Source organism: Macadamia integrifolia, chromosome 8 (assembly GCF_013358625.1).
Source record: "Macadamia integrifolia cultivar HAES 741 chromosome 8, SCU_Mint_v3, whole genome shotgun sequence".
NCBI lineage: Eukaryota > Viridiplantae > Streptophyta > Magnoliopsida > Proteales > Proteaceae > Macadamia > Macadamia integrifolia.
In genome coordinates this window covers 27,518,200-27,545,931 of record NC_056564.1, presented here as the reverse complement: position 1 = coordinate 27,545,931, position 27,732 = coordinate 27,518,200, and the positions used below count along the sequence as shown (strand labels likewise).

Genomic DNA, 27,732 nt, shown 5'->3' with positions numbered 1-27,732 from the left:
ATGTGCTCAGGGCAGAAGTTTTGTATGTATCGCTGTGTTATTAAGTATTTTGATTTAAGTTCTTTTCTTTCTAAGAGGTGGAATAGAATAACCCGACTCACTGAGACTCCTAAAGATAGGTAAACCTGGAAAATAAAAAATAATAATAATAATAACTTTCGAGCCAACATTCCCATAAAGCTTTCCAGAAACTAGATCCAATGCTGCAGGAGTAGATTTTTTTTTTTGTCCTTTTTCTATTAAATAGATAAGAGAGCCAACTCTCTGTTTTTAGGCTCACCACATGAAGCAGAACTGAAGCCCCTTGTGGGCAGAGAACTCCTACTTTGAAACTGGATTTTGTGCACATTTTGCTTATTTTAAGTTTCTACTTGCTCATTGTACCTCAACTAGAGAATCTTTGGATTTTCGTCATTTGGCTGGCTATTAAGATCCAACACAGCTAAATGGAATTTGCAGACATTTTGTACTTCATACAAGTTTAAAATCTTGCTGAGATTTACTCAACTCAGAATCATCAAAATCATCAGATTCACTTCTTTCCAGCTCCCCAAGCAGGCATTGATTTCAGCACCAGGGACAAAAATTATCAAAACCATGTAGGTTGCTTCTATTGAAGTCACAGAGACAAAAATCTCACCAGTAGAAGGACAAATCCAATGAATTATCCTCGGATGATGATGCATTTTCATTCAAAATGGAAGGTGGAACTCGGAGTATGAATTGTTCTTCTATTTCCAGATGAATCTATTATAGCAAATAGTCAATCTGAAATGGAAGAATTTATTAAGTTAAATCGATAAGTCATCTCTCCTGTATTCAAAACAGTTGATTTACCCTGCCAAGCACATGCAAGAAATACCGCATGAAGAAATAAACGGACAACCCAAACTCAAGAATAAACTCAATCTGAGCTTTCTCATCATACTCAATGAAAGAAGAAAAAGGAAAAAGACATTTCTTTACTAAAACAAAACAAAAAAAAAAACAAAAAAAAAAAAAAATCAGCACTTAATGCAAGAGAAATCAAGCTAAAATTAACCACCAACTACAAAGCCTGATCAGATCTGGCAGACTTAATTCACACAATTAGGGAGAAGGGAGGGGGTTAAGGAGAAATAGAGAGAGAATTTCAATCAGATTGAGTTGTTTCTTGACAGAATCAATGGCTGAAGACAATATACAATACCAACCCACGGTGCACTTTTCTGGCTAAAATGCTGTAAATCCTCTGATGTTAGATGTAGTCTCTACTGTTAGAGGTTATACACTATATGCTACCAAGCTGTAACTAGGTACATCAATCTCTTTAAAACAACCCAAGGACTTCTGGAAAATCCAAATTGGATCGCCCCACAGAGCAATAGCAAGCTGACACTGCAATTTTCGAAGGGCACCAGGTTTTCCATTCCGCTAACAGACCATTTAGGCAATGACGAGGGCTAATCAATCTCCTTTTATCTATTTGTATAATGGTAATATTGTTCTTGATGGAAACCTAATCACACTAGCGAACTATGTCTGAAAGTAAAGAAATCTGCAGGCGCCATCCTTTTGGTTCTTGGAGGAATTGCTTTGTTTCTATATAAGTTCTAATTTTCCGAATCACTGGTACCATTGGATCTCTGCTTGATTTTAGTGCATCCAAAAATTGTCCATGTATGACATTTAGGATCTTTTGAAATTGATATCCATATTTCTTGTATGGAGCAAAACCTGCCATCTGGAAAAATGCATAACTCAGTTAAAATCAACATAATAGGGCCAGGCCGGCTTAGGGATTCAAAGGAGATGAGTTCAACATAAGCTTACCAGTAGAAATCTATAGAGAGCAACTGCAGTGTATTTGTTAGAAGGAAGCACATTCAAGAACCTTGCAAACCATGCCCATCCCTCTTTGAGCATGTTTTGAGCACCATCAACTTCGGTCCGCCATAATAAGCATTGTGTTTTGTTATGTTAAAATTGCCACAGAAGAACCTCTAGTCTGCATAAATAAATCTGAAGATTGACTTAGTGACAAATACTACAGTAGTTATATGGAAAATTAGAACAAATTGACAAAATTATCAACAACGCTGGCTGATGCTTTTATAGTCACCAACCTGAAGTAGTGCACCATAGAGTTTCATATAACATTCAATCCCTTCCAAATATTGCTTTGCACTTTCAATCTTCCCACCTTCTTCTTTACGTCTGAATGCCAACTGAAACAGGGGTGGGTCCAAGAATTGGTTTGAGTCCATAACAAATATAGGCATTAAAAAATAAATGCGAGAATCAAGTGTGCCAGACTCAGCACTGAAGTGAGTTTTCCAATTCTACCAGTAGTCAACCAAAGAACATTTGATGAGTTGGATGGAAGCCATATTTGGTCAAGTTCATGAGTCAACTCTATGCACACTTCTAATCAAATGCTTTGTAAACCAAATTCCACCCTCAAGAGTCCAGGGGGAAAAGAACTTTTAATGCATTGGTCCATTGGATTAGAGATCATAAACCTCCTCAAGAGTTAATAAGAAAAATGGGCACATGGCCAAGTGATGAAACCAACTCACCTCAGAGTAATGTACATGATACGGAACAGTGTAGATGCAAGCTCTATGGAACTCGGCAAGAACAATATCCATTACAAATGGGACCTAATAGACGATATTAAAAAAACATGTAAAGAGTAATTAGAGCAAAGCCTACTACACCTACAGCCATCTATAAAATGGGTAAAAAAGTGGAAGAGAAGTGGTAAGAAGAACGCTAAGTTCTGCCGTCACATTTCATTGCAGTAATTTCCCAATGGAATTTTAAAACATTAGGAGAGCGTACATGTTTAGTCACTAGAGCAATGACACGGCCACGAGCAAAAGCAGTATCAGCAACTTCAACCAATTTTCCACTATGAGAGACAACCTGCAGTATTAAAATGGGGAACAAAGTCGTTAGCTACTACCAACTTTCCAAGGTCTACGAGAGCGCAAATCCCCACAGTCGACTTTTAAAAAATAATACATAAGACCTTATGTGGAGAGAGAGAGAGAGAGAGAGAGAGAGAAAAGATAAAAATGAAATTATTCCTTGTCAAAATAAATGCAAGAAGAGTTAATATCATTGTGAGTATTTAGTCGGGATTGAATAGGTCTGACCATCCAAGTCAATTTGGTATCAGCTAGTCGGCTCAGTTTAATCCATCTGATTTCCAGCTTTTCCCTTCCAAAATAGGAAAAACAGCCAAACTCAGGATAAATTGGCTGGGTCAACTTGAGATGATCAGCAGTCCAATCCTGCTACTGGTCCTGAGTTCAAATCCTTTGTGACATTGACATATATGACAAACAAATAAATGTTAAGGAGACCCTACAAGGTTTAAATTTCTTTCACCTCAATTGGGTTTGGACTATGTGCTTAAAAGAGTATCAATAACATCTCTAGAATGAGAATCAGCTACACCTTGTTGGATGGGTGAGATATAGTGAAGCCCCTTGTAGGCTCTCTCATTCCCCTAGGCCTATTAGACATTTAGGCTGCATTTGGTTTAATGTATAACTTTCTGGACTGATTTTTCAGGGAAGCCCATTGATTCTTGCAATTGATTCCTTGAAAGGATTAATTATTATCATAACTGATTCTCACAAAATACGAGGAAGTTAGTCTTAGAATGAGAAGTGGAAACTTCTCTCCTGAAAAAAACCACTGCGAAAGAACAAATATTCCAAAGAATCACTCGGAGAATCAAACTTGTGTCAAACAAGATTCTGGTGAATCAGTCCAAAGAATCACAAATCACGAAAGACGAGATACCAGGCGCACCCTTAGCTTCCTTGTTGAATATCGTCTGGAGCCCAGCTTTTCTTAGACGTTTCTTGTCTTTAACAAGGGAAATGGCATTTCATTTTGTTTAATTTTTTCTTCCAGTTGGTAGTCGGTACCACTATTTCTTCATTTCCCCATTTAACAAAAGTGTGTTATTTAAGAAAAGTTGTAAGGATATTCAATATTCCCCTCAAAATCACAAACAATTTGTTGAAAAGGAAAAACATGTCACCGGAAAAATAATGCACATACCTTCTTTGCAAACACCCCAACACTAACAGACTGAGGGCAACGAGGATCACTGAAAAGTTTTATCAGTTCATCCACCCTTATTCTGCAAGAGCAACAATGAATTTTGAACTCACATGTCAATGCATCATCAACCACATAGTATTTGGAATATGTCGAACTTACCCTATAAATGCTCAATAACAGGCTAGAAAAATCTAACTTAACCAATGCACGAGGGATATAGGAATATGGCCAAGTTAATCTAAACATGTGCAGGACTTCCCAATTTACAAAGTTGATGCTAAAAGCTATATAAATTCAAGCTGGATTACCCACCCTAACACTTAATCAACAATGCGAAATATGTTACAACCACTTATCTCAAAAGCTCGAGCAGTTACATACAAATGTACAATGATGTATACCAACGCACAAAAACATCTCCCCATGTGTGCAGTCCCACACACACACGGCTCTGCATGTGACACCATCATGTGAAACCAATTTTCTCGTCAGTGAAATTGAACAAATGAATAGAAGTAGTATGTGGGAAAAAGTAAAAAGGAAGTAAATTCAACAAGTTTTATGTCAGAAATAAAAATTTTGGTGAATTGATGAGAGGGAGGTTCCGCCAAGTAATTATTTTAGGCATCTTGGCTCAATCATAAATAAAGAAGGTGTTATATAAAATAATGTTTCACCAAGAATTAAAATAGAATGATGAAGTGAAGAGATGTGCCCGAAGTGTTGTGTGATTGATGTATTCCTTTAAAACTTAAAGGTAAATTTTATAGGACAGTCTTATGACTAGCTAGATGTATGGTGCACAATATTGAGCACTTAAAAAGCATCATACAGATAAACTCAATGTATTTGAGATGAGGTTGTTGAGATGGATTTGGAGAAAAGGGTTTTAAGAAGTTATAAGGGTAAAATAGGTGTTCAGATTTTATGTGTTTTAGCTGAAGATTTGGTAAGGGTAAAATAGTCTTTTACATTTCAAAACTAACACCACACTAACACCGTCAACCGTTAAGGGTGCAGACGTAATTATTGAAACACGAAGGGGATTCTGTAATATAAGCAAAGTCCAGGGGAGGGCATTTAAATTACACATTTTCTTATTGACCTGTAATAATGATTCTTACCCAAGAGCAGTGCTGATATGGAATCTTATTCTTTTTACCATTTGTTGGGTTTTGAGAAATGAAAGATATTGAAGGTTGTTCATATTACAAATCTCATAGGTATAAATGTAGTTTATCCCAGCAAATGTTCTACAAGGACAATACATGGCAGAAGCAACGACCACATTCAATTTGTCTCAGCACATAGGATAAAGAAAATAGTAACACAAACCTAGATGACAAATGGGAAATCAGAATCCACACAACAAACCATAGTAACATAAAATGATTCACCTCACCTAACATTCTCTTCAGACCCTATTATTTGTCTTATTTGCCTACCAATCTGCAGCTCATAGCTATGATAATCCTGCCAAAACAAAACTTTTCAATCAAAATGGCAAGGGAAATAACTTGAAAGTATTAATAGAAGATAAGTTGGCATCAAAATGACTTGTAAAAGAGTAAATGCATTACTCCAACTATGAAATTTACACATTGAGGCATATAAAACTTACCAGCAAATGCTGGGAATTTTTTTTTTTAAAGAAAAATATATGAAAACATTCTAAATTCTGAAAATATACCTACCAATGGAATTTTAATATAATATACAAAATTCCATAACCGAAGTCTTTTCTTTCTTTCTTTTTTTTTTTTTTTTTTTTTTGGGGGGTGTGTGGGGGAATGAAGTTTGATATTAAAAATATACAACAAACAGGCAATAACATTTCAGTTATGAATTACAGAAGCAAAAAGAATTTGCATCAGCGCAATATTACCATATTGGAAGTCAATCTCAATGCCTGATTCTTTTCATCTAATTCTTTGTACTTCTGTAGCCTTGCTGCCTCTGCTTTCAGTGCACTTTCTGCACCTTTAACTACATTACCTGAAATCAGATTAGGCACTTGTAAGCTCAATTGGGGTTGGAATACTAAAGTCTCAAAATTAAATAAAAACAATACTCAGTCCTGATTGCTTCAACTGAAGACCTTTATTCTTTAGTTCTTGTAATGTTTCTCCATTTGCATCTATCCTGAGATCAGTATCTTCTTTTTGCACAACTTGATCAGCAAGCACTTTCCTAGTTTCAGTAGCTTCCCTTTCTGCAGCTTCCTTGGTTGCTCTTCTCTGAGCTTCCAATTCTGCTTTCTGTACTTCTACAGCTCTCTTTTTTGCAGCCTAGCCATGTCCAAACAATAAAGTAACTCTCTTGACATACTACATAACACTTATCACAAATCCACAATGAATTTCGAATAAGTCAGTGAGATCTACCAATTCCTTTGACAAAAATAAGAATGAGATTCAGCAATAATTAACCCAATAGGCACTGAGTATTAGTAGAACAATAATATCCCATACAGCAATTGGAGAAGCTTATGAAAATAAACACTAGAACAACAATATCCCATATAGCAATTGGAGAAGCCTATGAAAATAAACACTAACAACCAAGAGAGACAGGCAAAGACACATCAAAAAGAAAAAAAAAATTGTGGAGAGGGGCGGGTAAAGCAGCAATAGGAAAATTGCACACAAGTACAAATTCTGATAAAAATTCATTCCAATGCTGCGACTTCTAGATCTTAGACAGTGATTTAAGAGTTTGCCTCCCACTTTTCTAGACCTGGACAGCTAATTTTTCTAATATAGGCGAGGAGAAAATAAGTCTTTCTCATAGTAGTAAACAGTTTAGCAGGGGGACATAATTTTGGCAAGCCTGAAGAATGGTGTAAGATCAAGTTCTAAGTGGTCCCCTCCTGAACTGTTTGAGCCTTATTACTTAGTAGACTGATTTAGAATCTCTTGTCGGATGATATTAAGGGATTTTAAGAAGCTTTTATTTAACTTGTCTGCAGCTCTTTATGAGCTCATTAGAAGTGATTTCACCAATAAATCTCTAGCTCCCACTAAGATTTCAACTTCTGTCATAACAAAACACATGTTCTTGAGGCCTGTTGATAAACAGAGAAAATGTCAATGATACTTTCTATTAAGTGGTCCCTGCCGTGTATGTGCATGCATCCTCCTCAATAATCCATAAGCCCTCTTGGCAGTCTAGAATTCATTTTCCCATCTGAACTCCATGTGGGCTGAAACTTGATTTGTAAATAGGGGGTAGGAGACTGCTGCAGGGTCCACCTACCCGACTAGATGTCATCCCACGACAACTTTCCACATGACAGAAATAGGTCTGGGCCAACAAGAAATCCTGCTCCCTTGGTAATAAACAACTTAATGTAAAGGCAAAATATTAAACGTCCAAATGCTGGAGAATTTTGGATTCGTCATGTGGAATATAATTACTATATTTTTTGTCCAGACAGATTTTTATTTTCTACATTACAAGTGTGCGAGCTCTAGGGTTTAATAGGACAACTGTACAAGCGAGAGAGAGGGAGCAGATGATGTGCCACAGAAAGCGCAAATTCAGTTCAAGGTGAAGATGGGAACCGACCCCTGGTCTTAGTTATGATGAGCCCAAGAAGAGACTGAAAACTGAGCAAGGTGGTGTTAGACATTTTAATTAATTAAGATCCAATAAAGTTTTATAGTTAGGATTTGAGTTCAAAATGAATTATTTTATCATAATTTCAGAAAAAAAAAATTCTATAGATATTGATAATATAACAGATAAAAGGTAGTGCAAGAGTGCCTAACTTGAGCTATGTAATGGATGAAATGGCCAATGTGAACCACTGTATAGATAAGGTGCCTTGTGGATTTCTGACACATCAAATTTGGTGGTCCAATTAAACCATAAGGTTCATACTCCAACAAACTCAACCATGAGGCCTACCATGTACTGGACTTTTCCTTTCGTATTTTCAGCTATTTGACTATCGCCTTAAAGTTTATTTTTTAATACTTTTGGAATTTCATTGGTTCACATAGGAAATTCTGTCTTGCCTCAACTCTAACAGGTCCAACTGCACCAAATCTGAGCTGCAGTTAAGCAGCCATATGGCAGAAAGAATACCTGTTCCATGATTCCCAGCATAATGCAACACTACATTCCTATTATAATACACGACTAAGCTTTTAATTATGTTAACGTTATATGGAAGATGAATATCAAATAATAATAAGTACAATTTCATAACAAAATTACAAGAATATAACATGAAAGGAGAATATACGCATGTGCAGTCAATAAATGCATGTGTTTACACGTCTGTCAATGAAACAGTACTCTTTAGACTAACCTCTGCTTCAGCTTTCACTCTTTCTTGGAGCACCCTTTCTTCTTGAAGAGCTCTTTCCCTCTTTTTGGCCTCTTCAAGCTCTACGTCATTTCTTATTCTCTGTTCTTCTATTTGGGATCTGTATGCAGTCAATGAAAGTGTGTGTTGTTATAAAGTGCTTCTACACAATAGAGAAGCCATAAATAATGCCAACGTTTTCCCCCCCTTGAGAAATATAGATAGAAATAGAACGACTGGTTTCAAATGATCAAAGTACTACCAGCAACACACACTTTAATTGAAACCAGTCAATGAAAGTGTGTGTTGTTATCAAGTGCTTCTGCACAATAGGGAAGTACCGTTAATAAAGGATCGGAACGTAAACCCCACGCTTCCAGAACCAGATGATCGGTCGCTCAAAATAAAAGCTCCCTTGTGACACAAGACTGAACTTGGAAACATCTCCCTTTACTCTACTCTAGATTAAGCCAGCGAAAAAGAGAAAGCTTCCAAACACACAGGAATCATTGCAACCTTTGACGAAGCAGGGAGAAGGCCTGTTAATACTAAGCAACCAAAAGGGATGCACCTCTTCATCAAAGCCCACGACCACCTAACCAAAAGTCTCTCTTTTTCGTTGGCCCTGCACCAGGAAAGAGTAAAAAAAGAAAATACTTTACGCCCACAGAGACAGATATTAACGCCTACCGACCCTCTACTTTGTTCCCAATAAAAGTGAAGCAATTTGGTTTCAAATGACTAAAGTACTACCAGCAACACACACTTTCATTGAAACCAGTCAATGAAAGTGTGTGTTGTTATCAAGTGCTTCTACACAATTGGGAAGCCATAAATAATGCCAACGTTTTCCCCCTCTTGAGAAATATAGATAGAAAAATAGAACGACTGGTTTCAAATGATCAAAGTACTACCAGAAATACCAAAATCTAGATACCCAAAGTATGAAACTCTCAAACTACACTCCCGCAAAGGAGCATCAAGTTCACACAAGAAAAGTTTCTAGAAACAGAAGTGCTTTCAAACCACATAACCTGGAACGGCATATTATATAATTAAGCAGAAAGAAAGAAACAATTGACACATAGAACGGAAGCCATTTTAAATACCCAAAATCTGGATACTATGTATACAATGCTGAGCCTGGAATATTACTCACTAGTAACTAGTTTACTTAGTTTCCAATTTATTTCTTAATTTAAGCACAAATCTAGAAAGCACCCACCTTTATTGAAAAAATTTAACCCCATTATATCATATGCAGTTCAAAACATCAATAAGACAGCCTATGAGTACACAAGAAACTATGACAAAAGCCTCGTGAATGGATTTAGATTTGTCCACAGCAGCTTTGCTCCATTGCTATTCCCCCACCATTTGACAACTACATCCACATCGGTGGTTCACATTACTTGAATTCCATTCAAGTGAATATAAAGTTATGACCAAAAAAAAATAAAAATAAAAATTGTTGATCTCCAACCAACACCTGAAGTAACATCCCTAGAGTGCATCCCACCTTTAGTTCAATCTCATGCAATAGGACTTCCTGGAAAGCAACCTTACAGACAGGCAACTTGAGCTGGGTTTAACTAGGACTTCACGTTACACTGACTGCTGTATATTCTGGCTCCATCAAAGCATATTGGCCCACATGTTGCCCCTCATCCACCCCCCCAGCAGGCCTTAATGAAATTTCATCAACATAGGCACTTCAATGGGATTTCTCAGCCATCCATCAAGGGGCTTTGTAAGCCCAAATAGGCTCACTAATATATGCATACTTGAGTCCAATTGGCTTAGAGGAACCAGTTTAGGAATAGATAATTTCCCTTTTGAAGGGACTGAAGCAGACAATTGCACTTGCATTTCAGGTAATGGTGGTGAAGAATGACTATGCAAGAGTCACTGAATGGATCTTGTGAGTTAGGATTTGTCAATGGAGATAAATACACTTCATCAAACATATTAAAGGGGACTTTTCCATTTTAATCATCTACTCCAGGTGGAGGCCAAGATCATCCAACTCTCTTGCTAGTACTCTAGAAAAGTAGGGGTCACTAGGCAGTCTTCTGAGAGGTTTTAAATGGTTTTGATGGACTACACATGACTTGGGAACTAGTCTGGTCTTAATTTTGGCTGTATTACATCCTGAGGTTTTCATTTCACCACTTAGTTCATAGTAATAAAATTTCCTTGTTTCTCGTCAGGGGGAAAAAAGCATAAAACAGTAGTACACTGCTGCTACTGATACACAAAATCTAAAAGAGACAAGTAGACATAAGAAGCCCATCTCGCCTAGAGAATAAAAAATGTCGCAGGAAAGAGGATCGGAGGACGGAAATCTTACATTAGTTTTCTGTCCATCTCTCTCCTTGCTTCTTTGAACTTCTCAATTTGAATGAGTGCAGCAGCAATAGACCTTTCTTCGTCACTCTCCAAATCAGCCTGTAATGAAGAAATTGTGTTCCTAATTTCCACCTGTTAATTAGAACAAGAGTTATGGGCTGAAATACATGGGCAGATTCAAAAGCATATAGAAGTGTCTTCACTCTACTTAAAAGCAAAATGAGAAAAAGGGACGTGACCCAATGCAAGCCCATTTTTGCAGGCTTCAAAGCAGAGTGGATTGGGGTTGCATTTTTTGCATACAGTGACCACCTTCAGGCTTGAGCCAGCATCTTCACACTAGCAGCCTGGCTTATCATACCAAAATTTACATGGTTAAATCTTCAAGATTAACCCTCCCTCGGCAGGATGGATTCTTGTCTAATATTTGCATCCTTTTGGGGAGTTTTATAGAAGTCTCTTTAGGAGCTCTCTCTCTCGGTCAATTTCTAATCACAAACCTTTTTGTCATGCAGATGTAAATTTTTTTGGTATACATTTTCCTGGTTTTTGCAGATTTAATTGATTTAAAGTGGAAAAATATTTTAGGAGCTCTTTCTCGGTCAATTTCTAATCACACACATTTTCTTTTCATGCAGACGCATATTTGTTGGTCTGCGTTTTCCTGGTTTTGCACACTTAATTGATTTAAAGTGGACAAATATTTTTTTATTGCTGAGAAGGGTGGTGCTAAATTCTGGCTGAAGCTGTATGAGCTGCAGATCTTTTAAGAGAGTGGATTTTAGGAGAACTGACACTAGTAATGCAGCTTGAATGTCCCTTGCTGGGGATCCTGATCAGTTTGGGGAAAATTGGAACCAAATGGATGATGATAGTCATAGAAGGGCTAGTGCAAAATAGGAGCGGGAGAGGGTTATTTAATGAAGAAAATGTGTTGGATGGAAAGACCAAAATCCGTTGCTTAAAGAAAGGAGTAGCCCCAGGCTTTTCCATAAAATAGCATTGGCAAGATGAAAAATAAATAAAAAAATTCATTGTCCACTTTAAAGATTTGGGGAGCAGTTTTAGAGGATAGATACCACATGGGATTGTTTCAAGAAAAACATAAGGGAAGGCTTAAGCTACTGAACTGGAATTTGAGCAGGATCCAGATGAACCACAAAATTGGTTAGAGAGATATTAAGAGTTCAATTACATAGCGGGTTCCTTTGGAATGACACATCTCCTGGTCGAAATAGTTTCCCAGGTAGTTTCATTAAGCATTGTTGTACACTAAGTTGTCCTAGTAAAGATGACTCGCTATGTGTGACAAGAATATCATGAGTGGCTACTTCAAGTGGTGAAGCAAATTTACCTTTATTCCTCTCATCCCAGAGATTTTTAATGTAAAGGAGTAGACCCACAAGTCTAATGAGTAGGGTATAGAATCTTATCCAATGCGCAAAAGTGGAATGTGGGGGAGGTTGACATATCTCATGGTCATGGGGCTAAGGGGCTTTGTCAAAGGGCATCAAATTTTGGACAGTGCTCTATTAGGAAATGACGCTACAGACTCTTACATCAGAAGTGGGCATTCAAGGAATAGCACATAAGGTTGACATGGAACACTGTAAACTGGAAATCGCTACAGCTTCTTATGAGAAGGATGCACTTTGAGAAGAGATGACACAAGAGAATGACAACATGCTACTCTGCGGCTAGTTTTCTAGAACTAGTTAATGATACTTTTGGTGTGTGATGTCTGCTTTCCACCAAAGAACTCAAGAACCTGACTTCATCAAGGCCATCAACAAGGTTCAAAAGAGAATCACAAGATTTCCATGATCATGCTGATGGAAAAAGTAAGGGGAGAATATAAAATCATTTCTCTTTTAAATAGGTCAGGAAACAGTATAAAAATTTTATGTCACCAACCAAACAGCTGAATAGACCAAAGAGCATAGATACTTAAAAAGATATTGAGGTTTAAGCTGAATACAAATTAAATAACAGAGCTAAACAATATGCACCTTTACACCAACTGCATGCTCACGGTCAAGTTCAAACAAAGGACCTTCAAGTAAACCAACTTTATCTATCAAGTGTATTTGAGTTTCTTCAACAGCGGACTCATCTTCAAAATTATAAGTCACTGGAAAAGAGAAAAATAAGTGTATCACAACCACAATTTACAATATTGGAAAAATATCGTGAAGAAAAGCAAAACAAAACAATGAAATTGACAAGGAAAATACTATTTGAGTCAAGGAAAAAAAGTAGATATAAAAAGTTCAAGGTGCGAAGTTATATGAAAATACAATAAATGCAAAAAAGAAATGTTCAAAGGAATCAAAGATACATCAAAGCTGCTGCAAAGAGTGCAAAAAGTTAGCAATACAAACAAAATTCAGAATAACTAGCTATGAAGGACTACTTAGACCATAAACAAGTTCTAGACACGCTATGCTTGGCTAATTCATGCACCAAAGAATTTTAGATGTTTGCCCCCCCCCCTTTTCCCTTTTCCCTTTTCCCTTTTCCCTTTTCTTGAACAAGACACCCAGAGAAGAGGACAGAATTTATCTGAAGAAAGGGGAGATCATCCAAGGAGCAATCTTCCTCTTATGACCCAACTAATACCACAGCAGACTTTCCTCAACCAACAAATTCTCCATGCCTTGTGACTGAATCAGTTATATTGACGCTCTAGTTTTTCAGAACCAAAGTATTCTTAACTCCCTGTAACTGTCAATTAGCTTCATTAGTCCCATGAAAGAAGGCAGATGTCTTTGCTGAATGGACTTAACAAAATCTGCAACTAGAAATAACGGGAGATATGTTCTAAAAGTATTGTCGATGTTATTACTCTAGCTAAATAAATGAAACTTCCAAAACACCACCATACATCTGACCCATAACTTTGTCAAATGCACATTTTAGGAGTTCGGTCAGGCTATAAAACAAATCCCATAACCCATCATATATATATATATATATCCAGTTTTTAGATAAATTAAAATCCAGTTGCCTAACAAGTCACAGTTGCAGGAAAAAGAAACATGCAAAAGAGAGAGAAAAAAGAATAGTATCAAAGAATCTGAATTGGTCCCCAGCCCACACACACACACAACAAAATGAAAGAACGGAAGTGCAAAGGAAAAGAAAAAAGGTCTAGTAGAGGGACATCATTTTTCTTAGATAAATGGCATGAAAGGTAAAGAGTGAAATCACTTATTTCAATGGGGAATATATGCATGCATTTCGTATTTCTTTCTCTTTTCAATAAGTAGACATGTTATTTTCATGGCAATTGGCAAAAGGAACCTATATCATACCACTGGAAAAACTCAAAACACAATGATCCAATCATAAAGTGGAGATCTTGATTTGCACCTTATCTCCCTCCTTCCTAAATGCAAATCCATTAAGCTCACCCACCTAGCTTTTGCCGATGATCTGATGATCTGACCCTCTTTCTATTTCTTCTATCATCTCTTTGAATCCCTCTCTGGCCTTCAAATAATCTCCTCAAGTCCCATATCTTCCTCACGGGAGTCTTGGATTCTCTTAAAGCCTCTCTCCAACAAGCCTACGGATTCTCTCTAGGCTGCCTCCCCTTCAAATATTTTGGCCTCCCTCTCATTCCTTCTTATCTCTCCCCTCATCACTACACCCCCCATGCTTGACCTCATTCGTAAGAGACTTCAGCTTTGGAAAGGCAACTCCTCTCTTACATGGGGTGCCTTGAACTCATCAAATCGGTCCTCCAATCCTGCTCCACTTATTGACCTGGTGTCTTCAAGCTTCCCTCTGCCACCATAAAAGTTGTTGAATCGCTTATGTGCTCTTTCCACTGGAAAGGGTTGACTCCTCCAAATTCCTCCACCCTCTCAGTTGGTTGTCTATCTGTCGTCCCAAACTTGAAGGGTGGTTTGGCATTCGCAGAATCAAAAACATCAATTCTGTCGGCACCCTTAAGCTCATTTGTAAGCTCGCTTCCAAACATAATAGCTTCTGGCTCTATTCTTATCTCCTCCGAAATGACTCTTATCTATCTTGACTCTATTCTGATGCTTCTTGTGTCCAATGTAATACTATAGATCATTGTCCCCTTGCAATTAAGGCCATTCATTCCTCTAATTCGGATGGTCTCTCACCTCCCTCTGGTTGGATAATTGACACCCTTCTGGAGTACTCTTCTCTATTGGAGCCAGAAATATCTACTCCTCGGGCCTCCCGAGAAACTCATATGTTACCTCCATCATTTCCAATGGCATATAGGCTCCCCCGCCCTCCACTTCCCTTCTTGACATCTGGCACTCCCTCCCTCCCTTCCCTCCCCCTTCCCCTCCCTCTCTATCCCTCTCCTATTGGAGACAAAAATTACGTAGTCTCCATCCCCATTTGGCATCTTCAACTCCTCTTCTTGGAACTTCGTTCGTTCCCCCTACCTCCTCTAAGGTTCTTTAGCATAAGGTAGTCTGGTTTAAGGGTCGTTTTCCCAAGAACAGTTTCACTGTTTGGAGAGCCCTCTCTAACTGCCTTCGCACCCAATCCTTCCTTCGTTCCCATCATAATTTTGTTCCCCCATCATGTTGTCTTTATTGGCATGGTTTTTAGTATCGGAACGTAACGTACCGTATCGGCTGATACATCTCTATCGGCCCTTACCGATACGATACACACTGATATGATACATGAAATTTTTAAAATCCTTTCGTATCGATATGTATCCTATGATACACACCGATACACCATCGATACAATACGATACGCACCGATACTCTATGAAAAATATAAAATCGAGGTGAAATGTATGTTTCAATGCATATCGGTATGTATCGTTGATACATACTGATACGGTACGATACGTACCGATACAGTGCGCTACGGTCATATAATGGCCAAGATCATAGTTGTCACGGCGTCAAATCGATCCAAGGCGGTGGAGGGGTGGCTAATCGACTTGGCGATGAATCACCTGTTATGGCGTTGCCATGGCGGTCAAATCGCCCATGTGTCATTTTTTTTTCCTATTTTCTAAAGTTATTTAGTATGCTATTTTTTATTTCCCCTATTTTCTAAAGTTATTTAGCATGCTACAAGCCTACAATATATACCCTATAACATATAAAACCAACATTAAGCAACATCAAATCATTAAAAATCAACATAGCCCTATCAAAATCACCCTGCATTTTACAAAAAAATCGACCGCCTAGTGAATCAGAATTGACCTAGCATCGATGGCAGTGTCATGGCAACGCCTATCAGCCAGTGGCGACCGCCATTTGTGAGTCACGTAAATCGTAGCACTGTCATGAACTTCTTTTTTAGCCAGGACGCCAAATCGCCGCCTTGGCGATGCCATGACAACTATGGCCAAGATGAGTCATTTTTTAGAAAAAACACGATTTTTTGAGAACAAGGATTTTACTTTTATAGGACAACTACAAACCTTGAATTCTTAGTGCGATACTCCCAATGGATGGACGCTTAACATCCGGCTGGTATCCTCTCCTACCTGGTGTCCCCCAGAACCATCTACTCCTCTGGCATCCCTAAGTCGGCTTTTGTTTCCTACATCATGTCCCCTCTTCCATACCTTCCCCCCTCCATGACCTCTGGTCCTTTCTTCCCCCTCTCCCCCTAGCCATCGTGGTAGAGATGACAAGTGCATCTGGTTACCCTCATCCAATGGGATATTCTCTTCTGCCTCTACTTGGTCCTTTATGAGGGCCTCGGGACCTGTGGTTCCTTAGCGTAACATTGTCTCGCTCAAAGGTCACATCCCTCACCACAGCTTCACTCTCTGGAGATGCCTCTCTAATTGTCTCCCAACCCAAGCCTTCCTCATCCACTGCCATATTCCCGCTACCCCCTCCTGATGCCTCTGTCCCCATGATTCAGAGGACATCCCTCATCTCTCCTTCTCTTGCCCCTTCTCCTCCTCCATTTGGAAATTGGTTCTCTCTAAATGTTGGCCCTCTGTCAAACCTATCATCCCCTTTGACAGAGAATGAATTTGGATTGACATGACTTTTTCCAGATAATGTAGGACTAGATTTGGACAACCAAACCAGACCCAAGACTGCAGGAACTTTTAAACTAAGAACAACCAAAAATCCACCAAGTAAACCAACAGCAGTATACTAACAAATCTGGACAGCAGGTTCTAGAACCTTGCAGTTGATCCCAACAGCTTCAGGAAACTTCAACAGTAGAATATTAAATACATGGTTTTAAGTATCGGTGCGTATCGTGCCGTATCGGCCGATACGTATCCGTATCGGTAGGCATCGGCACGATACATACCGATACGCTACGGGGAATTTTGGGCCCCCTTTTACGTATCGCTGTATCGTGAGTATCGTACCGTACCGTACCGTATCGGTACCGATACGTATGATACTCTACGATACGAACTTTTGAAAATCTGGAAATTCCCGAGAGTATCGGTACCGTATCGGTATGTATCGACCGTATCGTGAAGTATCGAGCCGTATCGTACTGTATCGGTACCGTATCGGTACGTATCGACTGAAAATATGAAAATTCCCGTGAATGTGCCTTTTATTGTTTGAACAAACACTTCAAACTCTCACCAATAGTTTTCTATATTTCTCTTCTTTCTTCCCCTTTGATTCACACACCTTTTTGGAGACTCAAATGGTAGATTGAAAGAAACATTGTCGAAGTGAATGGTTCAAAGAAGGAGAAAAACATAGTCCAAGAAGAACCTTGAACTTGAAAGTTGAAAATTTTGAATAGTAAGTTTTTGAATCTTTACTCACTTTTTTCAACTTTAACCTTAGATTTTCAAGTTTTTTTACAAATCTAAGGTTCATCATAGGGGTGTCAACCGGTCGGGTTGGTTCGGTTTCGATCGGGCTTAATCGGGCTTAAAGACTTTCAAAGGCTACACCGTGTCCGCCCATTTAACTAATCGGACTTAGTTATTGAGGGCATGGTATATTTTATATTCGGTCGGTCGGCCTCGGGCTATAATCGGGCCACCTTAATCGGGCTTTAGTCGGGCCTTAATTGGGCTATGGACATGTTTAATGTTAAACGGGCTTTAACCGATTTTTAAACGGACCCTCTTTAAAATGTGCTCTTATATTCCGGCCCACTCATGCAAACCAAAAAAAATGACAATAAATTAATAAATGATACCAAATATAACCATTATTTAAAATATGAACATGTTTTTACTTTTTAGTTTTTTACTTTCTAATTTGGGGGGTAAAATAGGTATTCTACAATCATTAAAGGGTTGGGCTAGGCCAGTGCACAATAGGCCGGTCTCGATCGGGTGTTAAACGGTCGGTCTCGGTCTGGCGCCCGACGGTCCAAGTAGCAAAACCAAGACCGACCGTTTATAAACGGGCCGGGCTCAAGCCCGACACGTTTAATAAACGGTCCGGGCTCAAGCCCGACAAGTTTAATAAACGGTCCGGGCTCAAGCCCGACACGTTTAATAAACGGTCGGTCCCGATCGGTTTAGTCGGTTCGGGCCACGAATTGACACCCCTAGTTCATCATACTTAGAATCACATTTTGTGCATCATTATTACATGAAATCATTGGATTTATAAGGATTTACAAACTTTTTTCAAGAGAAAATGAGGGTTTCAATTTATTTCAAATTTATTAGATCTACTCATGCTCAATGATTAAAAATGTTTAGATTTTTTATATGTTATGTAAAAACAAGTGTTCTACAACTTCCATGGAAAATTTTGATTTTTCTCAAAAAAATATATTTGTCTATCAATACCATATACCCTCATCATTTTGAACATTTTCAACTCAATATATTTGTCTATCAATACGATACCTTCTACTTAAGTATTTATGCATTCTACATGTTATATATAACTTTTTTTAACTGTTTTTTTATGCAAAAGTGTATAAAAATGTGTTCCCTATCCATTTATGTGCGTATCTTTAGCGTATCTTAGCGTATCTCCGATACGATACGATACCCTCCGATACGTATCTTAATTTTGACCGACCGATACGGCGACCGATACCGATACTTTAATCCTTGATTAAATAGCATATGATAATCTCAAATTACTATTAGAAGATTCAGTCCACTTAGGAACAAGGGCAGCAACCAACTTCATCACAGATTTGGTAAAACCAGAATCGATTCCACAAAACAGCAACACAGGGAACTCAGAACTCAGAATTGCAGAAATCAGTTATCACCAGTTGTAGGACTAAACAGTAGCAGAAACTAGGGTATTAAAAAGGCCATACGTAGCAGCAATACCACAGGAACAAAACCATCAAACCAGAACTCAATTCTGGGCAGAAATACAATCGGCCAAGATCAGAAAAATCACCAGACCAGACAAACCCCTGGTCTGATGGGCATGAAATTTGGATCAAACTTCCTTCAGAATAGGACTAACCTTCGATCAAAATTAGAAGGCCATCGGATGGCCAGAACTCCCAAAACAGCTAGGCCAACAGTAGATAAAATAGAGAATCTTAACCCAGAAATTCTGCAGACAAATTAGAGCACTTACCTGGCTGGCTGAATGAGATTAGAAACAATAAGAAAACCAGAAAATATGAAGATTCACTCGGACTTCTCGCCACAGAGTGTCGCTTGGATCAAACACCAAACCCTTCTTCTTTGATCAAACACAAAGAACCCTCATAGAGGAGAAACGCAGTAGCATCTTTTTTGTTCATAAAATCGTGTCTCTACTAATGAGAACTCTCCTTTATTTATAATAATGATAGGGGGGGTTACATAAAATAGAAACTAACTTTAGTTTCCAAAAACTGAAATAGGAAACAAAAAATTAGAAACTCACCTAGTTACTAAACCTAAAAATAGAAACTTACAAAATAGAAAGTCCTTTGGTTACTAAAACTGGAAATAGAAACTAACTTATAACTGAAAATTAGAAACTAACTAGGTACTGAAATTAGAAACTAAATAACCCCATCTAAAAAAGAAACTAAAGAAAAAGGAAACAAATCATTGAATCCCGTATGCAACCTTAGAACCCCTAGTTTAGACCCATAAAAGTAGCCCAATACACTCCAAACCACATGGACTGAAGGCCCAACACATATACAACCCAACCCTAAGCCTATTTCTAATAAAACAAGCCTAGTTTGGTGAAGAGTCTGCATCACCAGATCCTACATTTGTGATACCATTGGAAACCTAGCGTTCTCTGCTACCATAAATCATATCTGAATGGAGAGGAACATCTATAGATGGTCTTCCAACTCTTGCTCCTTGAACAAGATTTGAAAATCCATCTACTTTGATGTTACCTCGAAAATCCAATCCCTCCATCATCGTCCTGTTCCTAGGTCCAATAGGAACAGACACATCATAGCCTCCTGGAATCTTTATATAGACACCATTCCCCTTACATGACCTCATCTCCCCTACTTGCCGCCCCCCCCCTTGCTTTAGTTTTTTCCCTTTCTTGGGCTAGATCTAGTTGGGTGGCTTTTGGTTGAAGATCTTGTTCTGGCTCTTTCTTGGATGTAATTTTCGTTTGCTTGTTCTGTTTGGCTTGTCTTCGCTAAAGCCTCCCCTCCTCCTCCCCCCTTGTATATTCTTCCTTGCTTGGTTATAAATTATTTTATTCATCCAAAAAAAAAAAAAAGTGGTGCTCTTTGACCCTTAAGTGATCCTCTCTGGCCCTTGTTATATTGTTTTCTTCATTTTCTATCTTCCTCTTCTTTCTTCTCTTCACTCTAATTCTTCTAATTCAATGAGCCCCAATTTTTTTTCCCTTAAAAAAATGTTGTTAATCATTTGGAGCTCCTAGTTATTTCTAAAATCCTAGACCTTTACAATTTGTGAAGTTATTGCGCATGTGTAATATTTTACAATAACCAACACTAAACGAAGCCCTACAGACTAGAACAGTCCATAACTCAACCCTGTTCATCACTTTATCTAGTGTCAGATTTCCATTAAATCATAAGCATAATTTATATGTGAAGTGTTTTACTACAACATTCTTTATTTAAATGTTTTCCATTCAGGTTCATCTTGTATGGCATATCTAATTAGCAAAAGAACAGCAAAAGAGAGAAACAAGCATAGTTTTTAAGGCGTTGGTAAGGCGACGCTTTAGTAGCGCCTTAGCGCCAATGCGGTCTAGAGATGGTAAGCCAGTGCTCCGCCTTACGTGAAGTGGCGCCTTATGGGTTTTTTTTTTTTAAACACATTTTAAAATTACTTAATGAGGATTCCAAATGTAGATTTTTTATTGGTAGGTGTATGGTTTTGTTAACACTTGAGATGTATGAGATTAGCTTCACTCCACCAAAAATAACCAAAACAAACAAAACAAAACACGATTCACAAACAGGGTTTGGATTTTGTCAAGAAAGGGCTTTGAGAAGGAATCAAGGAACAAGGAAGAACCATTGATCCAGGCGACCATTTTGCTCCGGCAGCGGTGAGCTTCATTCTTCTTTGACAGGAGTAAAAATATAGTGGATGACCTTAGGGCTTAAGCACTCATTTTGGTATCACAGAGGTAAGTATAATAAATACTTGTATTTTTTATGTCTTCTTTTCTTTATATTTATAATTTTGTTTCATAATTATGTATTTATATTATATGTTAATATGTTAGGATGATTGATGATTGATGATTGATGATTGATAGAGATGAACTTAATTTATTCACTTTATTGATTTGTTTTCTTGATGAATATCTTACATTGGTATGAATATGAACCTTTAATATTTATTTAACATATGAATAATAGGATTCAACTAGGATTTGAGCCAAATATATTGATTTTATAAAAAAAATTACACAGGAACGCTTTAGTCGATAAGGCGACGCTTTATGTCCGCCTTATCGCTAAGGCGCTTCGAAAGACCTTCAAACGCCTCCGTCATCTTACTGCCTTAAAAACTATAGAAACAAGCGGTTACAAATAAAGGCTTACAGGATTCTTGATTTAGCAAAAGGCATATGGTGCAAGAAAGAGGCATTGAGTTGCAAGGAATTCAGTTCTGAAGCAAGTGAATACAGGCTCCAATCTGGCTGCGGATCTACTGCTACTCCATTGATGTTTTTAGGACACCAGAGTTCTAGTTTAACAGGTCCCCTGCATCAGCAAAACCCACAATGAAAGTTATGGACCAAAAGCCAGAGTTTAGAAATCAACACACTCTTAGAAAAAATAGATAAATAAGCACAAACTTTCACAGCATCAAAAGAACCTCAAAGAAAACAGAAAGAGACCAATAACATGTAACTTACATGTTTAAAAAATGGACCACTAAAATTTCAGCTTGGTACACTGCCTATCACAATTTCTTTGGAGAAGCAAACATGCAGTATGTTGACCTGAAAGAGAAAGACATGTTAATATAATTTTTTGCAGATTTTTAATTCATAAGGAATTAAGAAAGGATAAACTACATATAAAAGTTCCTCCTGATGCATCTAATATAACAGACAAATCTCAATATCTGACTGTGTGGTCAACCACCCCCCCCCAAAAATGTTGACGAACAACTACTGCAAGAAAACAAAGAAAAAAATATTGCAACTCAAAATATTCTTTCTAATAAGGTACCGACTAGCCTTATTCTTCACAAAAAGGGCGTACCCGGTGCACGAGGCTCCCGCATGTGCGAGGTCCGGGGGGTGAGAACTACGCAGCCTTACCCCAAGAATGTCTAGAGGCTATTTCGACCACTTGACCACCAGATCGCAACATTCGTACCGTACCGTTGGACCAAGCATGCCCCTATTCTTCACACTGTCCAAACAAATCCCATTTCCCACCTCTTTACGTCAGATCAAATTAGGAAAAGGTACAAAATTGGTGGTTGTGGGTCCATCCAAATAATAGATAGTTCAAATCTAATAATCAGTGGCGACATTGTAATATACCAGAATTTTCAAGGGGTTATAAGGAAGACTAAAGCGGGGAAAGACATAAAAGTGATTATTCAGGGAGAAGGTTGAGAATGCCGCCAGCTTCCGATAAGCTTGCAGCATGCACCAATCATAAGGCTAGACACAGGAGGACGAGGAAATCTTTTCCAAAAGGAATGAGGCACCTGGCCACGTGTCCAGCCTTCACCATAACAAGTTAAAGTAAATGGTATAAAGCAAAGTTTTCACAAAATGGGTGAATCAGACCACGATTGATCATCATTAGAATCGGTTGGAGACTGATCCTACTTTCTTTGGATTTGAATCGAAATATTCATGCCAATATTCCCCTGAATTGGTGGGTTTTCAGATCAAATGGTCGATTCTAGGATTCTTGTGACCTTCTTGTGACCGATTCTAATCCGATCTGAATCAAAATTGATAGTGAAAGGGACCAAATCAGTCACTGGTTCCCATTTTTACAACCCTGGTATCAATAGAACCCTACCTGACAGCATAGGTACACACCAAGGAGTTTGGATCAGGTCCTTATACGATGCCCGATCCACACATGGAACCCACTTGGCATGAAAGCCTATTGTAAGAAGAGAGATAACAAGTGGATTTCATGGTGGATAAGGCACCATACGAGAATGATTCTCATACGAAAACCTGATCCGGACTCCACGCCAAGCGGGAGCAACCAATGGAGAGGGGGCGCACAAGCATCTTCAGGGCAGGGTAGCGTGGTTTTTTCGCATCCGCTGTCTCTAGGCAGAGAAGAAGAAGTCATCGTCTTCTTCCTTTGAAAAAACAAGAACCAGCGTGAGTTGCGGGAGCAATAACTCTCTCTCTCTCTCTCTCTCTCTCTCTCTATATATATATATATATATCCATTAAATCAAAGCCGAAAAACAGGCGTAGAGTCGCTAACCAAAGCCCAATTGAATGCACTCACAGTAATAATTCTAAAGGATCACAGTGATGAGGATTATAATACTCTGCAACATACCTTGGCGATAAAAGAAGAAGAACAAGCGCTGGTTTCAGTTTACAGTTCGTAATCGATCCAGTAGGGTTTCGGGGCTGGAAATCTGCAGGTTGGATCGCCCAAGAAAAATCAATTGAAACCCAAAACTTGAAACTGAGTGGAAAAGCACTGAGAGAGATCAAGCTCCTCTTTTGCCGCTTCAGAACTAATGTGTTGAAATCTGACTCTCGCGTAGAGTGCAAGCAATGTTCTTCAAGCTGGCGAGGGTTTCAAACTTCTCTTTGTTTCTTTCAGTTCCCTTATTTTTAGTTACCGTTACAACTCCATTCTACGCCTTGAACCACAAGGCGACCGCCGATGGAGCCACTGTGTTAATTTAACGCACCGTGACCGCCTTTTGGATCGGTCAGGGACTCAGGAATCAGGATACCGAACCAATATGATATCGATACAGATCCCCTGATTGGGCCAGATCGGCCTAAAACCTTGAAAATTCCCGCTCCCGCATCATATTAAAAAATCAAAAGCGTTATAAAAAAAATGAATAAATCAAAAAAAGAGCAAATTTTAATGAAATATTGGACAAAATAATAAATTAAAAAACTTACGATAAATATGTAAACTATTCTTAAAAAAAATATAAAGTGATATCAATCAAAATAATATTATAAAAATCATGAATGTTTTCCTTATTCACATTAAAATTGATTAGATTTTTGTGAAAATTTTTATCAAAATACAAGCAAAATTATGATCAAATCTAAAAAAAATAAAAAAATCAAAATTCTAGAAAATCAAAAAGATATATTAGTGAGATAGAAAATTACTAAAATAGAAAAGGGCAATTTACAATGCCACCCCCTAGAGAATGCCACTATTATAAGAACACCCCCTCTATTTCACCAAATTAGACTCAGACCCCATGGCATCAGTCACTTAACAGTGAGGAGTTAAAATGACCTTTATACCCTATTCACTAACCTCGCATCTCAACTCTCTGTACTTGGAACCCATTTCAAACCCTAGCTTCTCTCTCTTACCTCTGAAAAGATGTGGGAACGGGACATCGAGGCCGCCGGCGGCAGCGTACAACTTTATCCGATTATGAAGAAAACCCAACACTCCGATGGTTACGTTGGAAGCAGAAAGGGCAGACCTAGATTTTGGCAGTGAAGTCGACATGGCAGTATGGGTTGATGATGCCTAAGCAAGTCTTGCATTGTAAAGGAAGGTAAGGGAGGTTTGGGATATCAGGATGTGGCCGGATCGGAGAGATCGTCGCTGCAATTGGGATCACGCATTTGCTAGCTTCTACCTTCGTTTGTGGCCATACACCCCACGTCATACGTACACCGTCGACACCCTCAGCATCCATTACTGCCGTCTCCGACTTCTCTTCGTCTTCTCTATTCCTTCTTGGATTCGAAATGAACAAAATCAAATCAAAAATTGGGTTTTTTTTTTCATTTTCTTTTTAAAAAATAAAATTCTCTTTTTAATATCTTTCTTTATCGGAGAAGACGAGGGGGAAGGGGTCACCGCCTTACCGGTTACGAGATAGACGGAGAGAGAGAATTAGAGATCAGGATAGGTTTCTGCATGCTTTTGAAAGAGAAAATGGAGAGCGACGAAGCTAGATCGGCTTTACACTTGAGCTTAAAATGGGATGCATTTTGTGGGTTTCCGTAAGAGGATGAAGACAGATCAACAAAGTAGCCATTGGTGGGGTTTGGAGGAGAGCTAAACTTCATATATCAGCCACAGGCCATGGAAAAGATTTGATTTGAGAATCCAACTTGAAATTTTACATGTTCTTTGTGGCCCTCTTCAATTGATCATTTCCTACTTTCTTGCCTCCCCATAGTGTTTGCTCAGCGTGTACCAACGATCTAACACCTTGTCAAGGTCTCCATCTGCTGAGGAGAGGGAGTTTTTAGGTGGGTAGTTTAGGTACTTCACATTTAGTAAGGGTATTTTGGTATTTAAAAGACTATATAATAACTGACATCAGCATATAAAGTATATTCCATAACAGGGACTAACGACAGGGAGTCTGAGTCTAATTTGGTGAAATAGAGGGGGTGTTCTTATAATAGTGGCATTCTCCAGGGGGAGGCGTTGTAAATTACCCAATAGAAAATTGTTAAAACTATGGCATAAAGTTCTCTACTATGACCTTCCATGGGCCATCTATTTGTGACACAGTCGGGAAGCTTGCCTTTTCCGCTTCAATCAGTCATATTTGGTTAGACCACAATCCGCGTAGATGGACTTCTAACTCCCGCTTGCATGATAAGATTTAGAAAGTCATCTACTTCGATGTTAGCTCCAAACTTGGTCGCCTAAACTATATACACCTCCTGTTATTGACTCCCATGGAACAAGCTCACTATTGTGTCCTGGGGTCTCTTGGTCTCTTATCTCCCCCCCCCCCTTTCCCCTTATATGGTTCCGCACCCCTCCCCTATGTTCTATAGATTTTGATCCTCTCCTCCCTCTTGTATATTCTCCTCCTTGTTAATGATTTTTTCATCCAAAAAAAGAGTTCTCTACTCACATGCTTTTTTTTTCTTAAAGATATCTAGGTCTTTGGCCTAACTAGTCCCACTAGCCCATACTAACCCCACAACCGCATAGACAGGGTCATACCCCGAATGAGAACCATTCAACTTTCACTGAAAGCAGTTCTCTACTCACATACACTATGTAATATAACATAAGAATATATATATGGGGGTGAAAAAAAAAAAAGAATAATGCAATCAATAGTATAAAATAGCAAATTTATCTTGTACCCCCTATTTTTAAGCTTTATATGACATACCACCCTAATTTGCCCAAAACATCCAGTGTGTACCCTGTTCTACGAAAAAACATGACTCTTAAATCCATTGTGATAGATCAAAATCGTAAAGTAATGATGTGGTAAGGTTGTTATTCTAAATGACAAGATTACCTTTCAAATTGAATTTTTAGTTCGATTTAGGGGCTTCTCCTCTGATTCAGGCGACCAAACATTCTCGGGACTCCTTCGATCAATCTCCTCCTCAAAAGATGAAGTTCACCAAAGGATTGCAACCTACCATAGGCGAAAGCTCCGACGACGATGTGGAGTGGTGGACATAGGGAACGTGGACGAGAATTTCAAGAGGAAAGAAATCATGAACCTTGGAATGGTAAAGGTCCGAGACATTAATGGCGAGAAGTTCTGCAACTTTGCAACTACAATCATACCCATACCGAATAGCCACGGCTCCGATAAACAACCCAATACCGAAGATTGACCTCTCCGTGCTCAGCGTTTCTTTGCATAATCTAATTGAGTCCAAGTGAAGAATCTTCTCTCCCAACCAGAAATTCACAAGCCCTTCTGCCCGTCGAAACTCTCTCTTGTTCTCCAAACTGATAGCTGTGATTCTGAAAAGGGGGCCCAAGGTTTGGAGTTGAAGATTGACATGGTGGGTAAGGTGTTGTCTCTGTTCGGGGTGGAAATCAAATGGGTTTTTGTTGAAATTGGGGCGGGGGGTTTTGTTAACTTCAAAAGTTGGATTTGGGAGATTGGCTCATAAACAGGGGAAGAAAAAGACATTGAGTTATAGGTTTAGCAGACTGTAGCGTGTTAGTTACGGAGAAGAGATTGGAAATTGGGATCCAGACAGAGGATTAAAAAACCCTCATGAAGATGGGTTTCACTCACAAACTCCACCTTTTCCTCCCTCCCTTGTCTCTGCCCCCTTCCCTTCCATGCAAGTATGCAACCCTCTTCTTCAAACACGCTAGAAGAAACCTCATAAAGATGGGTTTCACTCGCAGACACAGCAACATGGACATTGATGTGAGAAAAACTTTGAAGAAGCATGGGTTCACTCATAGAATATCATTATCGGTGGTCGCCGTCGTCGTCGTCAGCGATAGTAGTTTGTAGAACAGAGCAGCCCTAAAACCTGCAATTCAATGTTTTAATTGGTCGATTTGGGGGTTTTTATATGGAATGGTAAAATAGTAAGGTTAATGGCTGCAAACTCTTCCAGCAGGCTTTAAATGGATGCAAATTAGTTCTAGAGTTCAAAATCTGGTATTTGGGTAAAAGAGGGGAAAACGATGAGAAATAGGCTTCAATTCAAAATTCGTCATACGGTCAAAAG

At 38.6% G+C, this 27,732-nt stretch overlaps 1 protein-coding gene across 5 annotated transcripts; it reads right to left on the bottom strand.

Moving 5' to 3' along the window:
* Positions 1-1,108: 1,108 nt before the first annotated feature.
* On the bottom strand, positions 1,109-27,732 carry LOC122087112 (protein GLE1-like). 5 transcript variants are annotated; one of them, XM_042656113.1, is made up of 17 exons: positions 26,544-27,727; positions 23,609-23,690; positions 21,973-22,059; positions 21,656-21,817; positions 12,733-12,854; positions 10,725-10,855; positions 8,946-8,999; positions 8,378-8,495; positions 6,161-6,350; positions 5,948-6,057; positions 5,465-5,535; positions 4,060-4,141; positions 2,824-2,907; positions 2,559-2,642; positions 2,106-2,207; positions 1,813-1,929; positions 1,109-1,723 (listed from the first exon to the last, which is right to left on the bottom strand). In XM_042656113.1, exons 4-17 carry the CDS (start codon positions 21,699-21,701, stop codon positions 1,508-1,510), a joined length of 1,527 nt encoding a protein of 508 aa, XP_042512047.1. In that variant the 5' UTR covers positions 21,702-21,817; positions 21,973-22,059; positions 23,609-23,690; positions 26,544-27,727; the 3' UTR covers positions 1,109-1,507. The 5 variants fall into 5 exon arrangements, 3 of the variants coding, with proteins under 3 accessions (XP_042512047.1, XP_042512046.1, XP_042512048.1); XM_042656112.1 differs by lacking the exon at positions 23,609-23,690; XR_006142664.1 differs by lacking the exon at positions 23,609-23,690 and having other exon boundaries at positions 1,692-1,723; positions 1,813-1,987; positions 26,544-27,732.